This window comes from Synchiropus splendidus, chromosome 4 (assembly GCF_027744825.2).
Source record: "Synchiropus splendidus isolate RoL2022-P1 chromosome 4, RoL_Sspl_1.0, whole genome shotgun sequence".
Lineage (NCBI taxonomy): Eukaryota > Metazoa > Chordata > Actinopteri > Syngnathiformes > Callionymidae > Synchiropus > Synchiropus splendidus.
Genome location: NC_071337.1, coordinates 274,169 through 299,394, shown reverse-complemented (window position 1 = coordinate 299,394; position 25,226 = coordinate 274,169). Strand labels below are relative to the sequence as shown.

At 47.5% G+C, this 25,226-nt stretch overlaps 1 protein-coding gene across 3 annotated transcripts in view; it reads left to right on the top strand.

Moving 5' to 3' along the window:
• The window catches only part of chchd3a (coiled-coil-helix-coiled-coil-helix domain containing 3a), a 70,718-nt gene that overhangs the window by 6,529 nt on the left and 38,963 nt on the right, over positions 1 to 25,226 (top strand). For all 3 annotated transcript variants that reach the window (XM_053863707.1, XM_053863710.1, XM_053863708.1), the window contains 2 exons: positions 4,105 to 4,198; positions 15,932 to 16,112. In XM_053863707.1, the coding sequence (XP_053719682.1) occupies positions 4,105 to 4,198; positions 15,932 to 16,112 (275 nt within the window). The remainder of the gene's footprint in view (positions 1 to 4,104; positions 4,199 to 15,931; positions 16,113 to 25,226) is intronic.

The following is a 25,226-nucleotide window of genomic DNA, read 5'->3' as shown; positions in this document are numbered from 1 at the left end:
GCATTCAATATGCTCTCCTTTTATTTGTCCATTAACAAGCGAGTGGACACGAGCAATGTGTCCAGCGTTTGTGACGAGTGATCACTGATGATTGAGCGGCCCAAACAAGCCATGGTAAACACACATCTTGTTAAAAAGTTTCAAAGTTCAGGCCCTTTGTGAAAGGCTGTGACCTTAATGAGACAGGCATTGATTATCTGTGGACACCAGAGTTGGCTCAGCAGTGGAGCTCTCAGCAGGTTGGCAGCCTCTGAATCCCGGCCCGAGTCGCTCTGTGAGTGAGTGAGTGTGTGTGTGCGTGTGTGTGCGTGCGTGCGTGCGTGCGTGCGTGCGTGCGTGCGTGCTGATTACGCTGTATTCAAGGTTGAACCTCCCACTCCTTCTCATTGTTCTATAAATATTCATGTGGTACAGCCCACACACTGCACTGGACTAATAGTCTGCTAGGAGAAGTGGGAGACTACTGGGTGGGTCAAAGACAGTGAGTCCGTTTGAGAATTTTGTTTTTCAGCAGTATACATAGTCTGACTGGGCAAGTGTTTAAGTTCCAGTGTCACCGAACTAAGCACTTCCAAGGTCATAGCTGCCACAAAATTTGATGTCGTTGTGTGGGCTCTTCAGTGGTCTTGATAAATCCTCGAGGTGGGGGTGAGCAATATGACCCCTACAATAGCTGGATATTTCATGATATGTCATTTGAATTGTCTCTGTGGCTATGAAGTTTGTTTAACCGTTTGTGTGATTAAATGCTTTGTGTCTCTTGATGCGGTGCCTCGCAGCTTCACATTATTCATTGTATTCTTTTATGCAGCAGCTGCATGAACGATGTTGCCCTGCTTTTTACTCGTCACTTTTCTAGCTTCTTACCTGTAAAATGCTCCCCACCTGCGTAGCATCGCTGACTCACGCCCTGCCACCTGTCAAGCCGAGCCTGTGTGTTTGTTGCGAGTGGTTTTGTTGTTGTTGCTGCTGAGGTTGTTGAGTTGGTCACATGACTGCGCCCGGCTTCAGATCGGCTTCATGAAGTTTGGGAAAGTTTTGCTCCCTCCATATTAGGGCCAACTTTTAACCACCTATGCATTAGGGCTGGACAGTAATATTTTGGGACCTAAAAGGTTCCAGTGATTCAGTGCCTGCGTTGTCACAGACCAGATGCAGCAGGGGAGAGATGCAGTGGGAGAATATCCAATGACTTTCTTAAGTTTCACAGCCCAGGAGGACCATCCCTTGCATTGCTATACTAGTATCTGCAATGCTCCAGAGCTAAAGTGAGCAGCGGTTAGCAGAGAGCGCTAACTTGTTAGCACAGGATGGCCACTTGTCTTGTAACCGAGTGAGAGCTCTCACAACACAGGCTTTTGTCAGGCCTCACCTCTCCTTTGTGCTGCCTTTCTAGCCAAGTGACTTCATATCTGTGGTTGTTTTGAATGCAGTTTGTGGTGCGCTTGTGAAAAGGCACTGTGGAGTGATAGTTAGCTGGCCGACACTAGCATCGGCTATGTGAATCCATCAATGAGTCCTTGGTATACATTGGACAATAGTTGATGTTTGAAAATAAAAGCCTGTCACGAGTATTTCACTTGGGTGTTTGATCGTCCGCCCTGTTGAGCAGGAGACACATGCTTGAGCTCGGCTTCCCAACTGTTTACCAGGAGGTGGATATGACGTCGCGTCTCTCCGCCTTCATAATGTTCAGTCTGGGCAGAAATATTGATTTTTAATATTGTCATGAAAAACTATTTCCAAATATATTTGAGAATGGATTTTTTTCCCCATCCCCACCATACATGTTTGTCTTCATCACGAGATGCTATAAGCTCAATATGGTGAAAAAAGTTGGCGAGCTTTACCTCAAGGTTCCATGTAAAACAGCAGTGGTCAACTTCCCTGAACATGCCTTTTCTAGCTATTTTTCCATCTATTTGTTTTTTTATCCATTGTCCATCAGGTAAACGTCTCACGTTACTTTTTATCACTGTTGTTGTGTGCTGCAAATGTCGTTCTGGCCAAACTAAATATAGCCATGAATGCTTGCTTGTGTCCGCTATGGGTCCCTGTGTTGACTTTTATTTTTCTATTAGAGCCCAGTGAAAAGGTGCACAAAGACTCAACTAAGAGTGAGAGGCGTGAGGAAGTGGTAATCTTCCAGATTATGCCTTCCATGTGGGTCCTGGGGTTAATGAAAGTTCTGATGAGAAAAGCAATTTGCCTTTGCCTATTATCTGCACTACCAATAGGCCAGTGATCCTGCGCCTGTCCTTCCTCCTGTCTCAGGGCGCGGTGATTGGCGGAAGAGGACAGAAGTGGGGACACGTCTGAAACCATGATGAGTTTTTAATCTTTTTAACATTTACATGTCCTACCCAGACCTGACACAGACTCAGTCGCTGTGGAATTGTCTCTGCAGCATCCCTCAAGCACCCCGGAGAGTGTTTATCATATCAGCTGTCCCCTGCTCGCTCTCCGAACGCTCTTCTATTCAGTTTGGCTGAACTCGGGGGAGTAGCAGGGGAGGTGTTCTGAAAGCCACGCTGAACCTCTCGTGTAAATCTGCCGATGGTTTGCATGTTCCGGCCTCAAGATTTCCTGATGAGCACTTCAAATTTGCAAGGAGAGAGGGAATTGGCATTTTATGGGAGACACAGTCAGTGCTTTCAGTATCTGTTGGTAAAAGCAAGGAAAAGTTACTCTACCAAATAAGCTCATCAATCACCTGATTGGATGAAATGCTCCTTCCAGACGACGTCTCTCGGGAGGCTGGGGAACGCAGAAGTTTTACCGTTTCTGGATTCTCCCCTGGTGTTGTCCCTGCACAGGAAGTGTCTCGGGTGGAGGCGGGCTTTGCTTGATGATGGCGCTGTGGGGGATGACGACAACATAGTGCATCCTTCACGGTCTTCCTTAGCAGTCTGCCGTAAAAGGTGGAGTCCTTCTTCAAAGCATGTTGGCAAAAACTGCTGAGAACTTGCTAACATGGTAAGAACACTAAAATGACTTCACCTAGGACTCTAAACAAACTGAGATGATCGATCGAAGCTCGAAGAGAAGGAGCATGGTTTTGAGTGAGACTAGACTGAACTAAAATGAAATAGTTTTCCAACTCATTTTCTGATGTAATAGACACCGTGCTGAAACACTGCTCTCTGTTTTCCTCCCACTTGTAATTTTCACTCTGCAGTGTTCTGCGGTGTGTCCTTTGCCAGGATGCGAGCAGGGGAAGCCTGTGGCGCGGGCTTCGGCCGTGCCGGTTTTCATCCGCGCAGTAATTAAACCCTCCTCTAAAGTGAATCAGTGGCGCTTCTGAGAGCTGTCAGACATGATTGATATTATTTAGGCGCCGTCTGGTCGCTGGGTGACAGCAGCATGTCTCTGAGGATGAAATGCGCTTTTTGCCATCTGTCCGTCATTTTGGCCAATATTCCTGTCATTGTCAACCTTCCTTCACCTGACACGCCCCTCCTTGTGATTCCAGGTCACTGTGGCATCACCGATCGCCACTGAGAAGAAATTGCTCTCTTACATGGCTAAGTTTTGAATGTTCCTGTCGAGTGGACTGAATTACGATGTTTCTTGTCATCCAGTCTCCTTCTTTAGAGGTCGGCCATTTGCAGTCCGGCCATGTTTCATGCTCTGCATAATATCCTGTCCAAATACACCCTTTGTTAGCTTTAGCCTTCGCACTGCAGTATGCTGCTTGACACTTTCATAGCACGTTGGGACCTGACGTTTGGTCACGGCTTTAATTTTGTGGGTAATAACCCCAGCCAAGGTCAATGAGAGAGGACATGGATGCATCCATGTGTGGGTGACATTGGGTGATCACTGCGGTGCTCAGATGAATCAACATCAAATCTGCTGATCAAAACATTTCCAGTCTTCTGGCTGCCAATTCTCAGCTTGACAAGTCCGGCCTCCCTGACCTGTCTCCAAACTTCTCCACCACCACAGTCTGTACCTTGCAGTGCCCTCTGCTGGTTTCTGCTGCTAACCTTTGGTTTGCTTCAGCCGACAGCATACGAGCCTGTTGATGTTTCAATGCTGAATGTATTGCGTCCTTATTTTGAAGCTGCTTTAAAGCTGTCCTCTTGTTTTTGTTTGTGCCAGTTGATGAAGAGGCTCTGAGGAAGAAGATTACTGATGAACTGCAAAAGGGCCTGGAGCAGGAGCGAGCCAAGGCGGAGCGAGATTTGCTGTCATGGTGAGAAGCTCTCACAAAGTCAAACAAGAGCGTCTCTCTTCAAAGATGCTCAAACGCAACACTTGGATTGACTCTGCCGCAGTTTTCTTTCTGTGGACAGAGTGAAGTTCATGCTGAGCTTCTGCTTTTTACAAATGTATTTTCACGTGCTTTCTGTGGCTTCATCAGGAGTGCTATAAAGTCACAGGGTGGAAAACGAATCATAAAAATATGATTGAATTTATGAAAATAAGGATACAATTTGTCTTATTTTATATATAATGAGAAGATTGCAAATAAAAAAAACGCTTCATATTTGTGCTTTAAAACATTGCACTTTCAAGAACGATAATTAATAATAATAATCAAAATAGTGTTAACGATTGTCTAGTAAGATTAAAAACAAATAAAACAACAACATCTTTTAAGTTAATGGAGCTTTTTTGTCTAAGTTACTGCAATTTTAATTCAATGGAAATTAGAATCAATGGATGTGATGGTTTTTAAAGCATTGACGTGGTTTGACAAATGAAATCCCAAATATGTTTATGCAAAAATATAATAAAAAATAAAAAGAACAACATCAAGAACATAAAAATTATAAAATTAAAAATCAAGAAAAATGTGACTTTTAGGGTTTCATGCTGACCTCAAGTGGGCCAGACTAACACGTGTGGAGGGCTGTGTGTGTATGTCAAACCACAATCTGTCTGGAGGTCAGGAGCTCATAGTTAAAGGGGATCTCGTGATAGGATACTGGGCTCCCCTTCAACACACACACACACACACAACTCTATGATTTGAGGAAATGTGCTTAAACCCTGTCCATCAAAAATGCTTGGTTTTGTGGCCCACCACACCCACTCTGCTGTGGTGGGTCAGGAGGAACCTTCAGCCTGCCTCATTAGAAGGGAGGCGGCTCCTGAGTCGAGCCAAGTGTCACGTGAGCATGGGTTTTGCTCTCACGACCTCTGGAGAGAACGAGACTTCAGACGGGAGACAGCATCGTCATGACGAGGGATGCGAATCTCACCGAGGTCTCAATATTCATTCAAACCGTCAGTGCCAGTGTTCCGACATCCTCCACCTGGATTCATAGGCCTGCCTTGAACTGCCTCCAGTTTCTTCTCAGACACTGAGGACCTTCATTAATCGTCATTAACATCAGTCTTCCTGACTTCCGCTGTGTTCCCATCTTTTTGCGGGGACTTCAGCACTTTTCCCTCCTCCATCTCTGCTACTGTTCACCTTTTCCCTCCATGAATTAATCATGCCTTCTAAAGGAGGTGCTCTGCTGGGTTAATTTCCTTGGTGTTGAGCCGGTCATACGTTAGCCCTGTCTGATGAAGAAGCCCCTCGTCTTTCACGGCCGGCACATTGTTCACACTCTTTCTTCAGGTCTGTGCGCCCTCATGACGTCTGCTATGGTGAGTCCGATAAGTCACCTGCCCCTCACCTCTTGAATAGTGGCGGATAATGTCCAGCTTGATGGAGGCAGTCATCTTGCACCCTTCTTTTTCACCCCACCCCGGCTGCTCTTGGCCCATTGAGTAGCTCCATTGAGGTTCTTTCAGGTAAAGAGAAATCGCTGAGTGATTGCACTGGAATCATTTGTACATTTGCTTTTGGCCCTTCATCATCTTCCTGCTGCTCATTTATCAACAGCCGCTCGTGTGTGAGAGTCGGCCAGCTTTTCTTTACTATGTCAAATACCAACACCTCTAACTCAAATGCCAGAAGTCCGGTCTGCGCGCCTTCACATCATCATCATCGTCATCAGTCTGTTTTGGTCAGTTCTCATGTAGCAGATGCTTCGAGCCGAGACTACATAAAAAGCTCCATTAACTGTCGTGGAGGTTCCAACCACGACCAACAACAGAGTTATGATCCTCGACAGAGCCGTGCCAGAAACTTTAGTCACAGTCAGGTCTCAATAGGTGAGTTTTCAGAAGAGCTGTGTGGATGTTGATGGGGAGCGAGATGGCAAGGCACGAGTTCCTCCGGCTAGACCTCCTCTCTCAGAGGGAACAGCCAGACCATTGGTCGGGGCTGAGTTTGAGCAGAACCATTTTGCCTCTGTACAATGGTCCTGATCATTTCATGGCTGTCTTGAGATGGATTCAGGCTGCCAACACGTTCTGACTCCTCAGGCATGGAAATGTGAGGGGAGCAGAGGAGCCGTAGTGGTGTGTGGGAGAATTTAGCCAGGTTTGCTGGCAAAACTGACAGACCAGGAGTGAGTTGCAGGTGAGTATGACCTGGAATTTTGGCTGCTCTCTGGGACAGGAGGGGACCTTAGTCGTGAAGTACCGCGCCCCGATTTTGTACATGAAGGTGGGACCATCGACCATTGCCACTTGGTGTTCATGCTGAAGTCCAGGTTGGGACATTCTTAGTCAAATTTGAGATGTTGAGCTGACATCCACGGGGAGATGCCCGTTTCTGAGGCTATTCTTTTTTTCTTCATGTCAGTGTTGATCAATGACTTTAAAAGTTTAGATTCTTCAGGGTGTCCTCACTTTGAGACTTGTGTGGGTGTTTTTTCCATTTTAAGTGAGCTGGCCTTCATGTCCAGCCAGAAGCTGCGCACAGGTCAGACCTACCTACCTACCTACGCTAAGTCAGTCCCTCTCAAATAGCGATGCCAGCGGGGCGCATGGCCTGAACCTGGGGAGTTTTTGCTGGATGCACATGCATGTTCACGAGTGATGGGTAGATGAGGGATCATGAAACTGGGTCCTCATGTTCACTAGATGGTGCTCTGGGTTCAGACAATTTCAAGTTTAGGCAGTACAATGGTGGAAATACATGGCACGCACCCGTTTGAAGTGGAATCGCAGTTGCAGTTTGCCAACTGCAGGATCCAAGATGAAAGCAGCTGCCCACTCTCATGTCGTCAGCGTGAGATTCGCCCATTTTGAACCCTAAAAGCAGTCCGTGAAATGGTGCAGTGGTTGGTGATAACCGCAGGCACCCAGCCACCACCATCACCACTGAGTTCACATTTGTTGGCAACCGTGTGTGTGTTGATGCCCCACTCCAGTGTGTAGAACAGGGGGTGCAAATTCACAGTCTTAAGGCAGACTATGAAGTCCTCCCGCACCACTTCACAGTGCTCACGACATACTTCCGAGGCTACTGTAACATGAAATGATGACTGATCGCAGTGGAGGACAGGATGACGGGCCTGTAACACTGGACACGCCCCCTCCACAAACAAGTTGTTTCCCACCTTTTGGGCAGGGATGTATCCGAAAATACTTCCATTTTTTAGGTTTGTATATATTATTAGTTCCTATTTGTTGTTTTCTGCTTTGCTTGATTGTTTTGATATATTCTTTTTTACATTGTTTGCACCAAGGGAGTCGTGCTCAAATCTGGTTGTACACTGTACAACAATAAAGGCTATTCTATTCTATTCTGAAATGAGGCGCAACTGTGGAGATGTGGCGACAGTCTCGACTACAACTGGCCGTGGCTATTTCACTGTGTGAAGCTGAAACTGTGGCGCTTGTACAGCCCTAATTTAAGCACCAGATCCGATGAACGAGACAGCGCTGCCAATTATTTTTTACTTTTAAACACATTCTGATCAGGGCTTGCATGTAACTGAGTCGTCTCACTGCATCATCCCAATTTCTTTTCATTCACTTCATCTCAATTCCTTTATTGCTGCACCAACACATGGACAGCGTTGAGTTCAGATGGGTGTTGATGTTGGAGCGTGTGTATCACAGCCAGGCCAGCGCTCCATCAAATATTCATGGGCAGCATTCAGCTGCATTATTCCTAACATCAATATTGCATTGGGTCTTATAAATGCCTTTGTCTGGAGGTACTTGAGAGTCCGAGTTTGCAGTTGTGTTGGAGTCCTTGTGCCTCACTGGCTCTGCTGGGGTCTCCTGGAGTTAATAATCATACGTTGGTAGGAAGGAAGGCCACCTCTGTTTTTCACTCCATGTCATGGCATTTCAGTGTATATCAGTGTGGCTTTCAGTATTATCGTTGACCGCTGCGTGATCATTCACTGTGGATGACCTTCCTTGCATAGTGTAAGTACTGATGCCATCTTCCCATGTATGCAACTCCTCTCTACTACTCCAGAATCTCGGATGAAGACAAAAACGTATCCTGTGACTGATACAAGGTCAGAGTTTCTACTTTCTGTTGAGAAAGGAATGATATAATGGATGGTCCTGTAAGTGAACTGTTAAAAACCGCGTCCAAGTTCCTCCTGTGCTGACGAGGGCTCCCCCTGACTTGCCTCTACCCTGTAGCACCAGTGTCACCTGGTGCTACAGGGTGGCGGTCAGTTGGGCTGGGGACCACGGGAGAGGTCGCTACTCTCTATCAGAGCGTGAAAAGGTTTCACTTTTCATTGAATCATTTTTCCTCTGTCTTCAGTCACAGCACAGGATGCAGTTCCGCACTGTTCCTTTCTATCATCTCTTCATATGACTTGCACTTGCATCTTCTACTGCTCCAGAAGCCTCCACCTATTACGACCTACCGTGTTGCTGTTCTCGTTTCCAATGAAAAACATATCCACCGCCCCGGTGACTGAGCAGTAATACGATGATGGCGAGAGATGGAACCTTTCTTCTTCCGTGACCAAAGTACAGTTGCATTTTTGAGTACTGGATATTTTTCGTCTATTCTCCATGATGGAGTCTGTCAGCTACTAGGTTGCAAGAACAAAAAGTACAAAGTTTATCAATGAGAATAGCTGTTGTATGCCCTGGCAAGCTCGCTTTGCTGACTACCGGCTGTCACGTTGAGTACACCATCGAGTTGAAAAGCCCTTTCCCTAAATCGAGTCGAGTAGTACTGTTTTACTTGCTGGTGCGACATCACAGTGCTCTGCCTCATATTTGGCTTGCCTCGAACAGTGGAACGTTTTTCCCAAGACTGTTGACTCTGTGAGGAACGTCCACCTGCAAACCTCCATCTGCAAATGTACTCGTGTCACTTTAACATTTGTGTGTCAGCAATCTTGTGTTGAATGTTTTGGGAAAAGCCAGTCTTGCAGTGCATAGTGCATTTATTGCACGATGGATAAAAAGTACACTCAAAGACCTGGATACGTACACGAGAAGTTAGTTACCTCCTGACTTGCAGCACTCATTCATGCCTCTGGGTTGGACTGTTTTGTGTATTTCAACAGGGTGATTTGAGCCACAGAACTTGTGAAATAGAAACAGAAGTGAAATAAATATTTTGGCAAATTCCTTTATTCTCAGTTGATGGTGTCGCACTTCAACTTCCTGTGATGTGACAAAGGAAGCCAGGGTTTCTGCTGCATTTTGGTCCATTTTTTGGGGCGGGTGCTGATCCTCGACTCTTTTAAAAAATCCTGGCACAAACCGTGGAGGCTGTCTTGTAAAGAATGTTGTTGGCAGGTAGACATTATAATCTGGCTTATTATTGACTGTGAGCTTGGTGTGGTACAAAAACACTTTTGAGTTGAGCTCCTTGCTGTGAAGTCCAGCGACTAAAAGAATATCATAACACTATCAGTAGTTCGTAATCCAAACCACTGATCGAGCTCAGTGGGGGGGGGGGTCGCTTGCTGTCGACAAGCGAACCTTGCAGAAATGATGCAGGTTCTATGAATATGTGCGTAGCCCTCTAACGGCCTCCGCTATTGGTTAATCCACATCAAGGCACTGGCCTCGGCCTGAGACTTCCATTGATTGGCTCTCTGCCAAGGAAGGCACCACCCACCACATATAACTCTCCCCTGCTCCCGCCGCTCTGCTCCTTTTGGAACTCAGCGGAAACAGACCTGCTGGGCAGCCAGTAAGAGGGCTACGCACATATTCATAGAACCTGGGTTACGTGAGTAACCATCATTTCTATTTCATATGTGCTCCACCCTCTAACGACCTTCGCTATTGGTTAAAAACCATGGCGAAGGCCGTAGGGATTACTTCTCTCCTAGCATGGCTTTACAGAAGACCTGACAGGAAAGAACCAAATCAACGACCCGAGGGTCCAGCCATGGTCGAAGATCCCTGAACAGACAAAACAGTGTGAGCCACTGAAGTGTCCGTCATGTCTCTCAGATAGTTCTGAGCAAAGGTCGAAGCAGAAGACCAAGAAGCAGGTTGACAGATGTCTTCCATAGAAGCACCTCCAAAAAGCACAGCAGATGAGGAAATGGCCCTAGTTGAATGAGCCCTGAGGCCCTCTGGGGCCACAGAGCCTTCAGCTTTGTATGCAGCAGAAATGGCCATACAAACCCAGTGGGCAAGGTGCTGTGAGGTGACAGCTTTGCCTCTCAGGTTCCCTCCATAGCAGACAGACTATCGGTCAGACAAAAGTCCTTTGTCCTATCCACATAGCAAGCTAGGGCCCGCACCGGGCACAGCCGGTGCATCCGAGCCTCCTGGTCAGACTGATGAGGTGGGGAATAAAAGGCCCTCAATATCAGGACTTGAGACCGATACGAAGCCGCGATGACCTTCGGTCTAAAAGCTGGGTTTGGATGAAGGGTCACAGAGGTCAAACCCTCACCAAAAGACATACACCGTGGGCTCACAGACAAGGCTGTCAGATCGCCCACTCTCTTAGCTGAAGCTAAGGCTACAAGAAGAGCTGTCTCAAAGGACAAAACATCCAGTGAAGCAGCCGCAGTGGTTGGAACGGAGCCCTTCTAGAACCACCTGCAAACTCTAGGGCGGAATTAGCTGCACCAGAGCCCCGTGAGAGTCTGGAATCGTCCAGGGTGGACCCCTCGCCAAGCTGACCAGGTCCGGAAACCACCTGGTGCCGGGACTGTCGGGGGCCACCGTGATCACCGTCAACTTCTGCGTCCTTACACGAAGAAGGAACGGCATCAACAGTCTCAGCGGAGGAAATGCATACAGAAGTTCCTACGGCCACGTCACGTGCGCCAGAGCATCCACCCCCAGGGTGGGGTTGTCCGACACCCTCAAGGAGAACCACAGAGGGGCTTTGTAATTCATCCTTGACGCAAACAAGTCCGCGACCAGAACCCCGAAGTGAGCCCAGACCGCCTCTGCCCACTCACACGAGACCCCACTCTTCCGCCGACACGCCTCCTCTGGACATTCTGTCCGCGTCCACATTCAGCACACCTGGAACGTGACCCGCTCTCTGAGATAATAGATGAGAGGCCGCCCACAGAAGAATGCGAGCCGCCACTCTGTGCAAAGAGGGAGCTCTCACTCCCCCCTGGTGGTTGATGTAGGCAACCATCGTGGAGTTGTCTGACCTGACCATCACGTGATGACCCTCCAGACGCGGCGCTAAGTGTTCCAGCACTTTCTCCACCGCTAACAACTCCAACAGGTTTATGTGCAGCGTGGGATCCGACCAGATTCCTCCCACACGCTTCTCTCCGAGCGCGCCTCCCCATCCGACAGGGATGCATCCGTGAATACGTGCACGTATCGCTGGACACAGCCCATACGGACACCTTGGTGCAGGATGGCCGGTGGCCGAGGAAGCTAGTGTAATCCTAGCCTTTTTAGCTAGCGAACACGAGGCTTGAACACGAGGGAGGCCTACGGAACCGGGCTCAGGCCGGCACGTAAAAGCAGAACCTGAGTGCAAAGACCCGCATGCAATAAAAGCATTGGACGACACAAGATACTTCTTCTGTGGTTTATTTGCAGCAGAGACAGATCTTGGGCGCTTGTGACCGGGTGTCCTACCGCGAGGTAGAGGGCTGGGCGAAAGGGGTCCTCACGGACGTCTCTCTGGCCCAAACGTTCTCTGGAACGAGCAGACTGAGACCTTTGAGCCAGGCGGAAGTGCTCGGAGAGCTTGGCCGACGATTTCTGCGTCTCCATTTTCTCCAGCAGACCCGAGACGTTGGAGCCAAAATGCGTGTCGTCTGAGATTGGCGCTCCAATTAGGTTCCGCTTCTCCGTTCCTTAAGCCCTGTCTTGCCGAGCCACAGCTTTCGTGCCGCCATCTGGGTGAGAGTGCACGTGCGCGCTCCATCCACCGAGGCCGCCAGTGCCATCTTCTGAAAAGCCGCCGTAGAGACCTGGATCCTCCGGAGCTCGTCCCCTTGTATGGATTCCTTTTCGAACAACAGCCTGTCCATGGAAGCTGCCGGGAAGGTCATGTTGTTCGCCAGGGTCCGAACTTGCATACCCCACGCATAAGCCCGGTCCAGGAAGGTGGCGGTAGTATGGTCTTTCTCCTCAGGTAGCCGTTGCTTACTGCCAGTTCAGAGAGAGGAGTTGGGCGCCAGACAAAACCCAAGCGTGTCACCCAGAGATGGCAGCCCCCTGGTGGGATCGACACCTTCCACAGTGGAATACACGGCATTTACCCTAGGCGGCGCCTTGATCATCAAGGGTCTTAAGCCCAGTGGGCCCAAAGCCTGGTCATCTTAGGAACCATGGCTGAGGGTCTGGACGCCTTTCTCGCTGCCTTTGCGGACAAAGGTACTGAGAAATCCTCCTCTTCTGGTTCCGCCTGGACAGGGAGGGACACTCAGGGAAGAGTTGGGCCATTTCATCCATCGGGTACCTGCTCTGGCTAGACCCTGCTGGAGTACTCTCGCCCTCGTCCACCACCCCCAAGTCGTCGTCGTCGGGGAAAATCTTGAGGTGGACCTCCTCCTCGTAAAAACGAGGCTCATCCTCCTCCGTAATGTCCGCCCAAACCATCTTCGCTGGAGGTGGTTTAGGAGTGGGCTGAGTTGCTGGAAGAGAGGCCGACTCCTGGTCTTTTCCCTTGTCGTCCATGAGAATGGCGTACCAACACAATGTACTTTGACTAGGCGATGCCACATGTGGCGGTAATCATATCAGCAATACACAACTTTGAAAAGTGACTGTTTTCTTGGACCGATCAAATGGGAACTTGGAATGGTTTCCTTCGCCGAGTTGATCTGTCGTGCTGCACCAGAGGCGAAGCTTTTTTTTTTTTTTTACAGCCATTTAACGCCTGGTGTGGCCAATTGGCAATGAATGGTTTCGATCACATTAGCAGCCAAGATAGCAAACATATTCCTCCAGTGAGTGGACGAGCGCCTTCAGTCTACTGTAGCAAAGAGCAGTTATGTGTAGTTCAAGTCCCTACCAGTATGTGATGATGTAAACATCTTCATGTGATGGAAGGTGTATCGTAGCAGACACCTTTATTTGAACTATCCTGCCCTAACTGGGCACTGAATCCCAGACCGCCTGCCGCAGAGTCATCGCGAAGCATTGTTTAATAATCAGTAGGAACTTCTGAGGAGCTGAGCTGAGTAAAGGGAGCTGCAGGAGGGAGAGCTGCAGAGTGGGACTGTTGAAAAGGTCATTAGGCATGTGTGCGTGCACACAATGATGGATGGAGCGTGCCAGTGTGTGCAGGCCAGCCGAGTGTACGACTGGACATGGCTGCTCTCTCCTCCTGTCTCTCTCTCTCTCTCTCTAGCTCTCTCTCTCTGCTTGGCTGCCTCAGGGCCAAACGTGTTCTGTTGCGGCTCCTCTCCCTTCACATCCTCACCTCCGTCTCCTCCTGCTCTCAGTCGCTCGCTGTTATTTAGTGTGCGTTGCAGGGCAAATGTCAGCGTGGAGACGCCGGGCATTTGTTTTGATTAGACGTACCTGTCACCTTCTAGAGGCGCAGCGACAGCAGATGGTGATCGGTTTAAAAATCTGTCAATTGTTATTCATGAATGCTGTCAGACCTGCTCTGTTTACATCCCGGTCTCAAAAAGTTGCGTCCAGACTGTAAGTGAAGACGCTGGCATCGTGATAAACCCTCCCTGCTTTGTACAATTCCATCCAGTTGGAGAAACAACCAAGGTCTTTGGGATAAATTAGACATGTTTTAGCCTCAATTGTCCACAGCTGAAACCCGATGGGACCTTCAGGACCTTCCAGACCTGCCCCTGATTAGCTCCACAATGTGGTGGTCAGGTCACAGTGACAGAACCGTGGCTTTGTACCATCTTCTCTGTGTCAGAGTGGCTCCTCAAATGTGAGGAATTGTTTCCGAACTAGACCCTGCAGGCTAATTAAAACTAGCTTTCACCCTGGATGACGATTATTGACTGAAGTCCTTTCAATCCTCAAGTGTTTTGTCTACACTGTATGTCAGGAAGCTCTTGTTGCTACCACTCTGGGAGATTGTTGGACACTGTGTCCTTTATTGTGACGGTGCCGACGAATCAGAAGGAGGAAACATACTTGTTTTCTTCCTATTTGTTCTGTGATTTTCTTGCTTCTTTTTTTCTCATTCTTAGTCTTGCTCTTTCTTCTGTCCCACTTCTTCTTGCCTACGCTGTCAGACGAAGTGAAGAATGCGAGATATGAGACTTTTCTTATGACCTTGCAAGTTATGTTCATTGATACAACTGACTTTTTAATGGCTACAAACGTAGTCTCTCATATACCACCTATTTTGTACCTTTTCCAATGAGGTGGATCTCTGCTGCAGCCCTACCTCGTGGTCCCTGGCTATTGGATTGAACATGACTGAGTTAGGTCTCTTCTTTGCCGAGTTTGAATCTCTAAACTCTGGTTTCCTCCCACATGCAGACATTTAACTAATAGTTGGTGTCTGTTTAAGCATATCTGTTCCAGTGAGGTCCAATTTTGGGGAAAAACACCCCCCGTTTGATAGACCCCACAAGGTCAAGCCTCAGGGTTAGGTTTAGGGGGAGAGGCTGGGGAAAGGGTGATGGGCATGGGGCAGTTTCCCCACCAAGTTGAATGATCGATCTCAGACTTGTTTGGATCCGGCCTCGAACGTTTCGTGCACCAATGTTGTCATTAGTGTGTGGATTCTGGCGGAGGAAGACCCTCTGATCAGTCGCTGTGATTTCACCTCATGAGTGTGTTGCTAGGCAACCGAGGAGGATGACTGGTGCTTGTCAAGGCTGTTTTGTGCTTTATTGAGTGTAGACATCTTCATTTGGGGAAGTAATCACTGCTGGGGGAATCATATTCTTTAAGTGTTTGGGATTCATCATGTTCAATGAAAATTTGATTTACATGTTGATGAATGATGTAAAACGTGCGACACACAAGTTGTTTTTTTTAGTTTAGTCAAGGGCAGACGGGCATGGCTGCCTCTTGAATAAGACATGCCGAGCTCCACTAAGTTCTATGTTTGGAGCAAAAAGCACAAACGTACATGGGCTGTCTGTCATCACATCCACTTCAGCCTGTAATGTTTTGGCTTTTGCAAGTTTCCTGTTGATTCCTCACTGGCTTGATGTCGGGCTGTGTGTATTGGCAGGTATCTTGCAACATAATACGTGTCCTGATACAGCAGTGGTCAGCGGTATATTGTGGTGAGGACCATCATTTGAAGAATCAGATCATGAAGTACTGTATTATGTGCATGAAAACGAGTTGATGTTATGAAGTCCGTCCAGTTAGTCTTTCAATTAAATGTGGCAGTCCAACAGTGGAATGAATCGCACCCTTAATCTGGAAAATAAGTGCAGTATCTTGTATTAACTAGCAATATAGATACAAGTATTACAGTATTGCAGCAAAAATATCAATGCAATATAGCGGAATCAAGTATTGCAATATTTGAGTCGATCCATATTTTCTTTTCATGTCTCGAGCAGGTTAAAATGACTCGGTGGGATTGATTTGCTCCCTGAGCCTGTCATGAGTGTTGCATGCTTTCCAATGGTGACTTGTGTTTGAAACACAGAAGAAAGCGCAAACAAAGAGTTGGCGAACTGGAACAATCATCAATCAATGTGGAGTTGTGCACACAAGCACAGTCATTTCTGGGAAGTGAAACCATGATTTCCCTCTCCAGGCTGGAGGCTGAAAAGGCCAGATCGTCGGCTCAGGTTCAGGCTGAAGCTCAAAGCCATGTCCGGAGTGAAGTGTCCAGACTCCTGTCAGCGGAGCGTGATGCAGCCCAGCAGAGTGTGCAGCAGGCCATCTTGAAGGAGAAAATTGCCGCTGAGGATGAGCAGCGCCGTGTGAACATCTATGTGAGTCTTTGACCCTCCTTTAATTCCATGTTCCCCGCGCAAAAGAGAATAAGCCACATCACACCAGACATCCACAGCATCAGTGGGACAAAATCATCCACGTTGTTCTCCAGTGCGTGCGTGGTATAAAAACTGACTTCACTTGAGCCACCTGTGACTTCATTTCCTCTAAATTACCGACAACGGCAGCAAACTGGAGCGTTGCACGCAGCAGCCGTATGTAGCTTTAAATAAGCAAATGCATTATCCCAGCAGTGTGTCTGCTGTTTACAAACCTCTTCAATTGATTATATAGCTCATTTCACACACTCATCATGGTAATGGAAAACTGAATCATTTCTCCTGAAAGACACTGAGGAACCTTCCGTGCCACAGGACAAAGTGTGTGAGCGATCCCTCGGTTGGAAGGGCGATCTACTCTGAGAGGATAACATGTTGAGAGACATCGTGACGGTGGGGGTGGGGGTGGGGGGGTTAGCCTGTGTGAAGGGAGCTCAGATTTCCACCGTTAAATCTAAGCTACTTTTTGAAGAAGTGATGGTGCAGGGTTCTTGGGAGTGACAAACCAATGGCTCCCACACTGATCTAATTTAGACTTTAGAGGTGGGTAGGAAGAAGCTAAATCACAGAAAATGCAGTTAGCTTTATACAAACTGCAGATATTATTTTCAGCTTCAAGTGGAAAGGGGATCGAGAGGGCCATGTTGGCTGAAGAGAAAACGTGTTGGGGCCTGTTGTTGTCTGTTGATATGTGCTGTAGTCAAGTGAGACAAGAATCAAGTCTCTTTCAAGTGTTTAACAACTGGTTTGTAGGTGCAAACTGTTGAAAAGACTCTCCGCTGCATGTGTGCTGCAAATTTAGCACGGACGTGCTTGCAGCTAGAGGGGATGAGTCGCAGCGCTGTGACAGGCTGGACTGGGGTCTTCAACTCTGTGACCTTAGACTTGTCACCTCAGGGATACTCCTTTGTTTTGGAGCGTGAAAAATCTGTGTCTAAACAACATGATGCGAATACACTTTATGAGAGTTTGTGCCATGTTTTAGTTTGATCCACATTTTTCATTCAAATTAAGTTATATACTAATTTAATCTAATTTCACTACCTGTAATTCTGTCCTTGATAAAAATAGGATGTGGATGATTTTCTTATAACATCATTGATCCTGTAGCTCTGGCACAACAGAGGAAACGGAGGCAGCGTTGTAGGAGGCGCTGGTCGCTGAGGCCCTGAGATATCTGGCCACTGGAGGACGGAGAGGTGCCACCATTCTTCTGTCTTCTTCCTGTCTCACTATCGGGGAGCAACACTGCCCCCCATGGTCTCCACTGGTACTGCTCCGTTTGGCCCGTGCAGAAATAAAGAGGAAATTTACACAGAGCACAGACTGTATCCAAATTTGTATGCATAAATGGACCTTAGGAGGGTTTAAGGTTTCATATGATCCACTTTGAAAATCTTGCTCTACTAGTCCTGATAGCAAATCTCTATAATCATCACCCTCTTTTCCGTGCACGCGCGATCTGCAGTGTCTGCAGAGTAACTGACGCAAAAGAACCATCGCACCCTGAAGCATATCACAGTGGTCACATTAAAGACAAAAGTGAGGGCCAACATGCCAGGTACACACACAGAGATTCATATTTAAAGTTTCCAAATGCGTTTAATACCAGGCAGGTGTTATACACACATATACAGTGACTAGTCGATCAAAATAGACGTCAGTTGCAGCCCTACTCTCAACACAATTGGAGTGCTAAAAACTCCCTGTGGAATGCATATGAATCAGTCAGCCTCCACTCACTCATGTCTCCGTCATTGATTCAGCATGCTGAGCAGCTGAACGCTAGGATGGGTAAACTGTAAAAATAATGGGCTCAGCACAACTTGCACTAATTTGTTTTCTTCGATTGGTGTTACAGGCCCATGTTCAAAAGAATCAAAACAATGATGAACTTAAATTGAGTCCAACTCTGAGAAAAGGAGCCGCTGGATTTCACTTGGTGCCCCTCAGAAGCAGTTCTCGCTGGCTGTGGTCCTGGCCCTGATGGGCAGCTGGCGGTCAAGGGTCAGCTCCATGACTGCTCAAGCTCCGTCCACTGCCAGTTCAGCTTTCCATCAGCACCATTATGATCTGTCTCAGCAATTACAGCTGGTTTTTGGACCAAGTGGGCCGGCGTTGGCTCGCCAAGTTCATTAGTCTTCACCAGTCCTGTCTTCCCATGACTGGGTCTACTGTTTTTGGGTGTGTCCTTGCCAGCCTGGAGCAGATCACAAGAGCCCACGGGACCGAGGACGTCTAAATAACAAACGTATAATTAAAGCAATTAGTCATTCCCTTCGTGGCTTCAGCGCCTCATCTAGTTTTCACTGGCTTGAAATTTACGACCTTCCACTGGTTACGCAACAGATAAAATGTCGGCCCCTCGCGTCACAATAGCATCAGTAATTTGGAAGGGAAATTGGTTTTGATGGCTCTGCCAAGTCAATAAGTTGATGGAGACGGAGCTCCTGGGAGAGGTGAAGGTTTGCTGTTCTGAGCACAGATAATCTGGTTGCTGATGGAGCTTTCCGAGGTGATTAGTTCACTTGTTTCTTCTGGCTCTGCCTAACACCTCCTGTGTAATCTCATCTTCCCGTCCTGGACTATCCAACAGTTCTTCTCCTGGCTGGAATTCACCAGTCTGAATCAATATTATAATCCATTTTTGTCCCCAGCTGCCTTGTATTTGTACATTTGGCACTCCTTTAAAGAAGTAGAATTCTTTCACCACCGAGAAACTACAAGGAGGTGTTTTCTCAAAATGTCCAAATGTTGCGGTGAGGTGCACCTGAGTGTTTTTTTATTGAATGTTGTTTGACCCCAACGTTGCGCTCCACATTCATTGCCGATGGAAAAAAACATTTGTCTGTGCAGCAATTCTCCGTGTTCTCTCTCCAGCGGGCTATTGATTTGTCCCCCTCATTAAGATACAGGTCAGACTGAACAGCAATAGCCGGCGAGAGCCCCTCCTCTATTTCACACTCGATGAGAGCGCGACTGTGAACCGTTATGCCTCCCCATGCCTCCGTATAATGACCATGACCTCTGCAACCATGGCTGCACCAATTCCAATTATACCTACGCAGGAGAATAGCCCAAAGACATGGGTTCAGAGTGTGGTCAGAATATTTTATTTGTGACATATCACTGCAGCTCAACTTTCCCCGCCTGGATTTGAAGCCATTCAGTAAGGCAGTAAGCGGAGCTCCTGCACGCTCCTGTGGTTTCTGGATGGTTGGGTGTCAGGTGACCGTCAGAGCTAGCCGTCACTGAGCCAGGGAGGCGACCACAGAGAAAGAGTTTTATAAGAAGTGTGCTCACCCTGGAGTCCGATACAATTCTGTGCCCAACCATGGTATGTAGCTCGATAATAAAGAGACTTATCTTCCTACGAGGCAAACAACTACAAATAGAATTCTTCTTTTCATTCAGCGAGTTGGAAGGGAACAAGATGTGACACAACTTTCTGGTCATGCTGAATGTTTACTCAGCAGTGGTATGAGAATTAGAAGGTGTCTGCTTCAAATATTTCTGCCAGCAAAGCAGAGAATATTTCCATGCTTAGCTCGAACTTCAGTTCAAATTTGTGCTCTTGAAGAATAGCCTGATGACATGACATGGCCCTAGGCGGCACACTTCTCTCAGGCCATGCCCACGCGTCGACCCACTGAGACGGTGAGATGGGCAGCTCAGGAAGCTTTTCTCATCTCGGACTGGAGCTGCGCTTATAATGCTGGACCTGCTGTTGGTCTCGTAGATCTGTGGCGTTGCAAAGACATTGCATGGTTGTGGTATCGCCTGTGTGCTTTACTGTTAGCCTGTTATTCTAGCGTACCGCACATCTTTGTTTCATTGCTAACATATTCTCACACCCAAGGCGAGCTACAAGTGAACTTTTGCGTCTGCTATCTGGGTTCACATCGGCTTCACGTTCATTAGTCGCTCACTTGTAACTCAAGTCCCCGTCGACTGATAGGACTGAGACATCGGGAGCTCTAACCCTAACCCTCGGTCAGCAGACCAACTTTGTTTATGACGTCGTCATAGGAGATGTGAGCTAATGCTATACCTCCTGCAGTAATGCTTGTTCATCTCATCTCTGATGCGTTGGGTTTGTGAGCAAAGTAAGTGGAGACTGGAAATGTGACAGATGACTGACTTGTGGTGTCTCTGGCTCCAGGAAGAAAGGTATCTGAAGTCAGCCGCTTGGTGGGCTCATGTAGTGACTTGGGGGGTTGAACTGTTCCAACAGTAGAAGATTCCATGTTGCGCAGGCCTTTCTTGAAAGTGGGGCAGTTAAATATGGTCACGAGTGATCGTGTCCAGAATAAATCCAATGTGCAGTTTCACACGATGTTACTGAGCCAGTTGTTGAGGCTATGAAAAAATCATAAATCTGCTGACAAATCTGAATTTGAATGACTGGGTTCATGCGTCGACGTGAGTTCATTCCAAACTTGTATCCGTTCTCGATGGCCAACGAGTCAGTTTCCACTTGAGGAGGTAACCCTTCCTCTCTGTAGGACTCCCCGTCTCTGAGGCTTTTCCAGCTGGCGTCACTTCTCTTCTACGTCAAGCTGACTGGCAACAGTCGGCCAGCTTGTGCACCAGTAATTGAAATGTCCCAGCTGAGGGTTTTCTCGTTGACATCTGTGTTTTGGGGCTCCTTGCTTTCTGTTGTCTGACAAAAACAGGGTTTGCGTCAGTGCTTCTGAGCGCTCTGCCAGTCAGTCAAGGGCCCACCAAGAGCTTCAGCTGAGATCCAGATCCAGAAGTCCAGTTTGCTACTTCATTCCAAGCCTGCGGTTGTGGTATTCTTGTAAGTCGTGGTTTGTTTGTTTGTTTTGCATGTTCTAGAAATGCTCCATGACCATCACATTCAGTGGAACCATCAAACTGGTTTCCGTGAAAAGGATTTTTCTCGCCCTTTTTTTCACTGAATTTGATCAAAATTGCCCAAATTATGGATCTGTGGCTTTGCAGACACTGTATTTGTTTTGGGGCATTATCTTGTGGTTATCCACGCTAGTGAGTGTCTTCTAATCGTCGAATTATTTCACCAACAGATGGACTCAGGCAGAAGTACCTCCTCCGTACTGGAGAACTGAGTAGATCAAAACGGCCAGTCGCAAATCTCAGGCTCCCGCAGCAGATCAATTGAGTGGTTTTATAAAAACTAACCCGAGTGAAATATCATTCACTCACTTCTCATCCTCTTGTATCATCTTGTCATGTCCTTCCTTCACTTCTTCTCTGGTCCTTGTTCACTATCACACCGGTGTCTGTGTCCTCCTTTGCTCTTCAACTCTGTCCTTGCCTTCTCATGATTGGGCTCAATTTGCTGTTCATCTGCTTGCTTCCCTTCATTTCCACCTGATTCTCACCGTCTTCTGCCTTGAAGTGTTTTCAAGCTTTTCCCATCGTGTTGTCTGTTAGCTTCAGCGTGCAAGTGTAGCCTTGAGTGTCTACTCTTCATCCCAGAAACTGGCTCATAGTGCTCACCAGTAGGACTCAGAACAGTGTGGAACATCCCGACGACGCTCGTCCATGCCGTGTTGACCAATGCCTGTCTTGTGACTTGAATGAGCTGCAGAAAACAAATGTGGCCAGAAAGCCACGGGTCCACGATGGCGAGTTAGTTATTGAATTGACCGTGGAGAAACAGCCCTTTCTTGGAAGCCAGTATGAGGGCACTCTGATTCGGCCACTGAAGGATCAGACATTTAGCGCGTCCCGCTGAAAAAAGCTGGCATCCAATTTGGCATGTTTTCCCACTTAGGGCCTCTGGTGGAAGCCCTGTCTGCTGAAAGCTTGCATGTCGTTGACGGGCTCCTGAGTTGTTGTTTTATAAAATCAGTCTCTTTTGGTTTCCAACTGCCCTGCTCCCTGTGGAGCTGATGTGACCCAACGACCAGTCCATCACTCTGCCCGCAGTGTTTCACCGAGACACTCTCTGCAACCCTTAGGCTGACTTTTCAATCAATCTGCCAGTCATCAATCTTCTCCACCTCCAAATAACAGCAGTGGCAGGATGGAGCAGGTGACACTGGTTCGTCTGATGCAAGAAAGGACAGACAAGAGGTCGTGCTCTCGTCATTATTCATGACTCCGTCAGGACTGAGTTGCTGTTCTCTGGATCTTCTACACCACTTCTGTTTGGATCCAATGACTGCATCTCACACAAGTGTCACCAACCCGTCTCTGGAGTGATGCTGGATTCTGCAGCATGAAATCATCATTTTATCGTGGGCAAAGGTCGTTCTGTTGAATCACAACACAAAGTCATTGTGAATCCACTTCTAAGTGAGTTAAAGCCAGAAGCGGAACTGAGCCTTGGTGAGGTCACTGGAGGTGGATCCTGTGGGCGCACCATGACGATGGAGGTGAAGAAGCTCTTGAGCTTTGGTATCAGGAAGATGACAAGTCGCGATAGCAACGTTCCTCTGCACAGCTGAAGTGACAGAACACCTGAAGGATCAAATGAACAGGAGGTTGGCCCATTTCCAGCCCACACTGCACGTTCCGTTGAAAGACACTTCACTTCAAAGCACTATTTCTGCTGCATCTCTGTGATTGAAGGAGGTCGCCACTGACCCGTGATCTTTTTAATTCCATACAGAAATCTGGCAGAATTCTTGTGAGCATCTCCATTCATCACAGGAAGGAGCTTTAAGAGCTGCTTTCTAACACATGGCTAACAACTTCTCAATCATTCTAACCTTAGTTGCTATGTCTGACATTCAAATTCAACACTTGAGTGAATAAATGTGCTTGATAACGTTGGTGAGAGGCATCGCTCATCGAGAGGGGTGAAGTTACACCTCTCATTGAAACCTGAACGCTGTGCGTGTGAATACGTCCCTGGTCCCCCTCCTGTCCTGACCTTACAGCTCCCTACAACCATAGCTGATCTTGTGTCGAAGGTGATGATTTAGACTCTAACTCAGTCTCATGCTTAAGTTCAGTCACATGAGCACCTTTGCTGCCTTTTCACAAAAACTTGAATTTACCGGTTTTGTCTCTGTTATGAGCCAAAGATTTTCGTTTGGAATGGATTTCTCTCTGATCTGTTGGAAAATAAACAGTTCAGTTCTTTGGATTGGAGCTGCTTTTCAGGATAAGTCAGAACTACTGCTGGGCAAAGCTCCACAGTGTCAGCCATGTTTTCTCCAGTGTTAGTCAATTCACAGCACTAGTAATTTTGGAATGTTTCCTGTCTGCTGAAGCATGAACCAAGAAAACCTGAACCCAACGTTGGTGTGGCTCACACTCACCCCCACACACATGCGTCCACCCTGATGGAGCTTGAGCAGAGAAGACAGTACCCACTCTTTCCTTAAATTGTGTTCCATTTGACGCTCGGCTGACTTGAAAATGACTCTGGGAAAAGCTTAACATTTTTATTGCACCATGCTTCAACACTCTCCTCTGCCTCTCTTCCGCCCCTTTCCTCCGAATCCTGAGCTGCCAGTTTCCCTTATCCTGCCACGTGGTGTACATCTGTTCCCACTACTGCAGTTCAGATACACACGACTGGACCCGAATGATAATGGCCAATTTAATTTCCCAGGTATTAAAGGAAACTCCTGGCTGTTGAATTGTTGCCTGTTGGTGGCAAAAATGAATCATAAGTTGAGCCCTTTCTCTCAACTTCTTTTTTTTCTCTCCACATCACCGACTGTGGGGAAGATTGGGGGGATGAAGAGGTCCCCGCGTGAAGGAGATAAAGGAGGAAGTGGTACGCTGTGATTTACATACATTTTGGATTTCCTCGCTACACACTGCATCCAATCTTTGGCTGTGAGAGAGTCACCTCTGTCAGGCTGCTGTGGCTCTCAGTCCAGATAAAAAGCTGTCTGGCGATTTGCAGATGGAATGTTGACATTATTCAGGTTGTGCATGTTGTGTTCGGTGGAGGTTGATCCAAACTCTGGCCATAGAGACTGTGAGAAATGGGCCGGCCTGTCTTCCCCTGCGTCTTTTCCATGTTTCATGAGAAGTCTGTTGGCAGATATTAATTGTAGCTGAGGTGATTTTCTAGGTACAGCCTTGGACTATTGGCATCAGTGAGTAAGAAAGAATAAATGTTCAGGATAGAAGTTGCTTCAAGTTCTTTGATTGGACTTTGATTTCAAGCTGCAACTCTGCCACTTTCATACTTTCTTGAGTTAAACATATCATAAAAGGCTGTGATTTGATATCATAAATTGTGAATGATGCAAACTGCCAAAGAGTTGCATTGTTGGACGCTGAGCTGTCTTGAAGTTCTTCCATCTGCCATGGCCTGTCCTTGTTCTTCACATCCTTTCCCATCTGACATGAAGGAACCACACTTCCAACTCCTGGTTGTTGGACACGATCCACTCAAGCGTCCTCGACATCATGCCTAGTGCAGCTCACCCCTGTCCGGGGTGTGGTGCCCACAAGCCGTGCCAGTCCTGGGTTCAGATGGGAGGTCCACTTTTAATTGGCCGGGCCCATGGCTGGCACTCACCAGCAGGCTTTTCCCTGTCAGCTAATTGGCTGTGTGAGTGGCCCAGAGCAGTGGTGGGAGCGGCAGCGCGTCTATTGATGGATGAATATTGGTGTCAGGAAAGCTTCCTTCCTGACAGCTCAGCTCGTACAGTCAGTCTGCTGCCGCACACACTCAGCGGGGGGCGCATGTCTTTCTTTCAAGGCTTTTCTTCCTCATTTGTTGGAGGTCATTAAGAAGCTCTTTGCCCTTTTGTCTTTCATGTGTGGGGAGCCAATCACTGGAAGGACTGGAAATACCTCTATCTATGAGCTTATGACTGCTTTTTTTTATTTTTATTGATGACCTTTTGATCTTTGATCACAGTTTTGGCGTCATTGATGAATAATTGTGTTGTCATCTTAAAATATGTTGAGAGTCAAAACAGACTCCTGGAGTCTGCTCTCAAGCTTTACCCAGTCAGGAGAGTCTCCCCTGGACAGGGAGGAATTCCCCAGTCACAGGCCTGCTCAGTGAGGGGCCATGGTTCACCGTGCTGCCAGGACAGGGCACTGGCCGTACTGCGTCCGAACACAGACAGGATGAAGAGGCATCAGCCG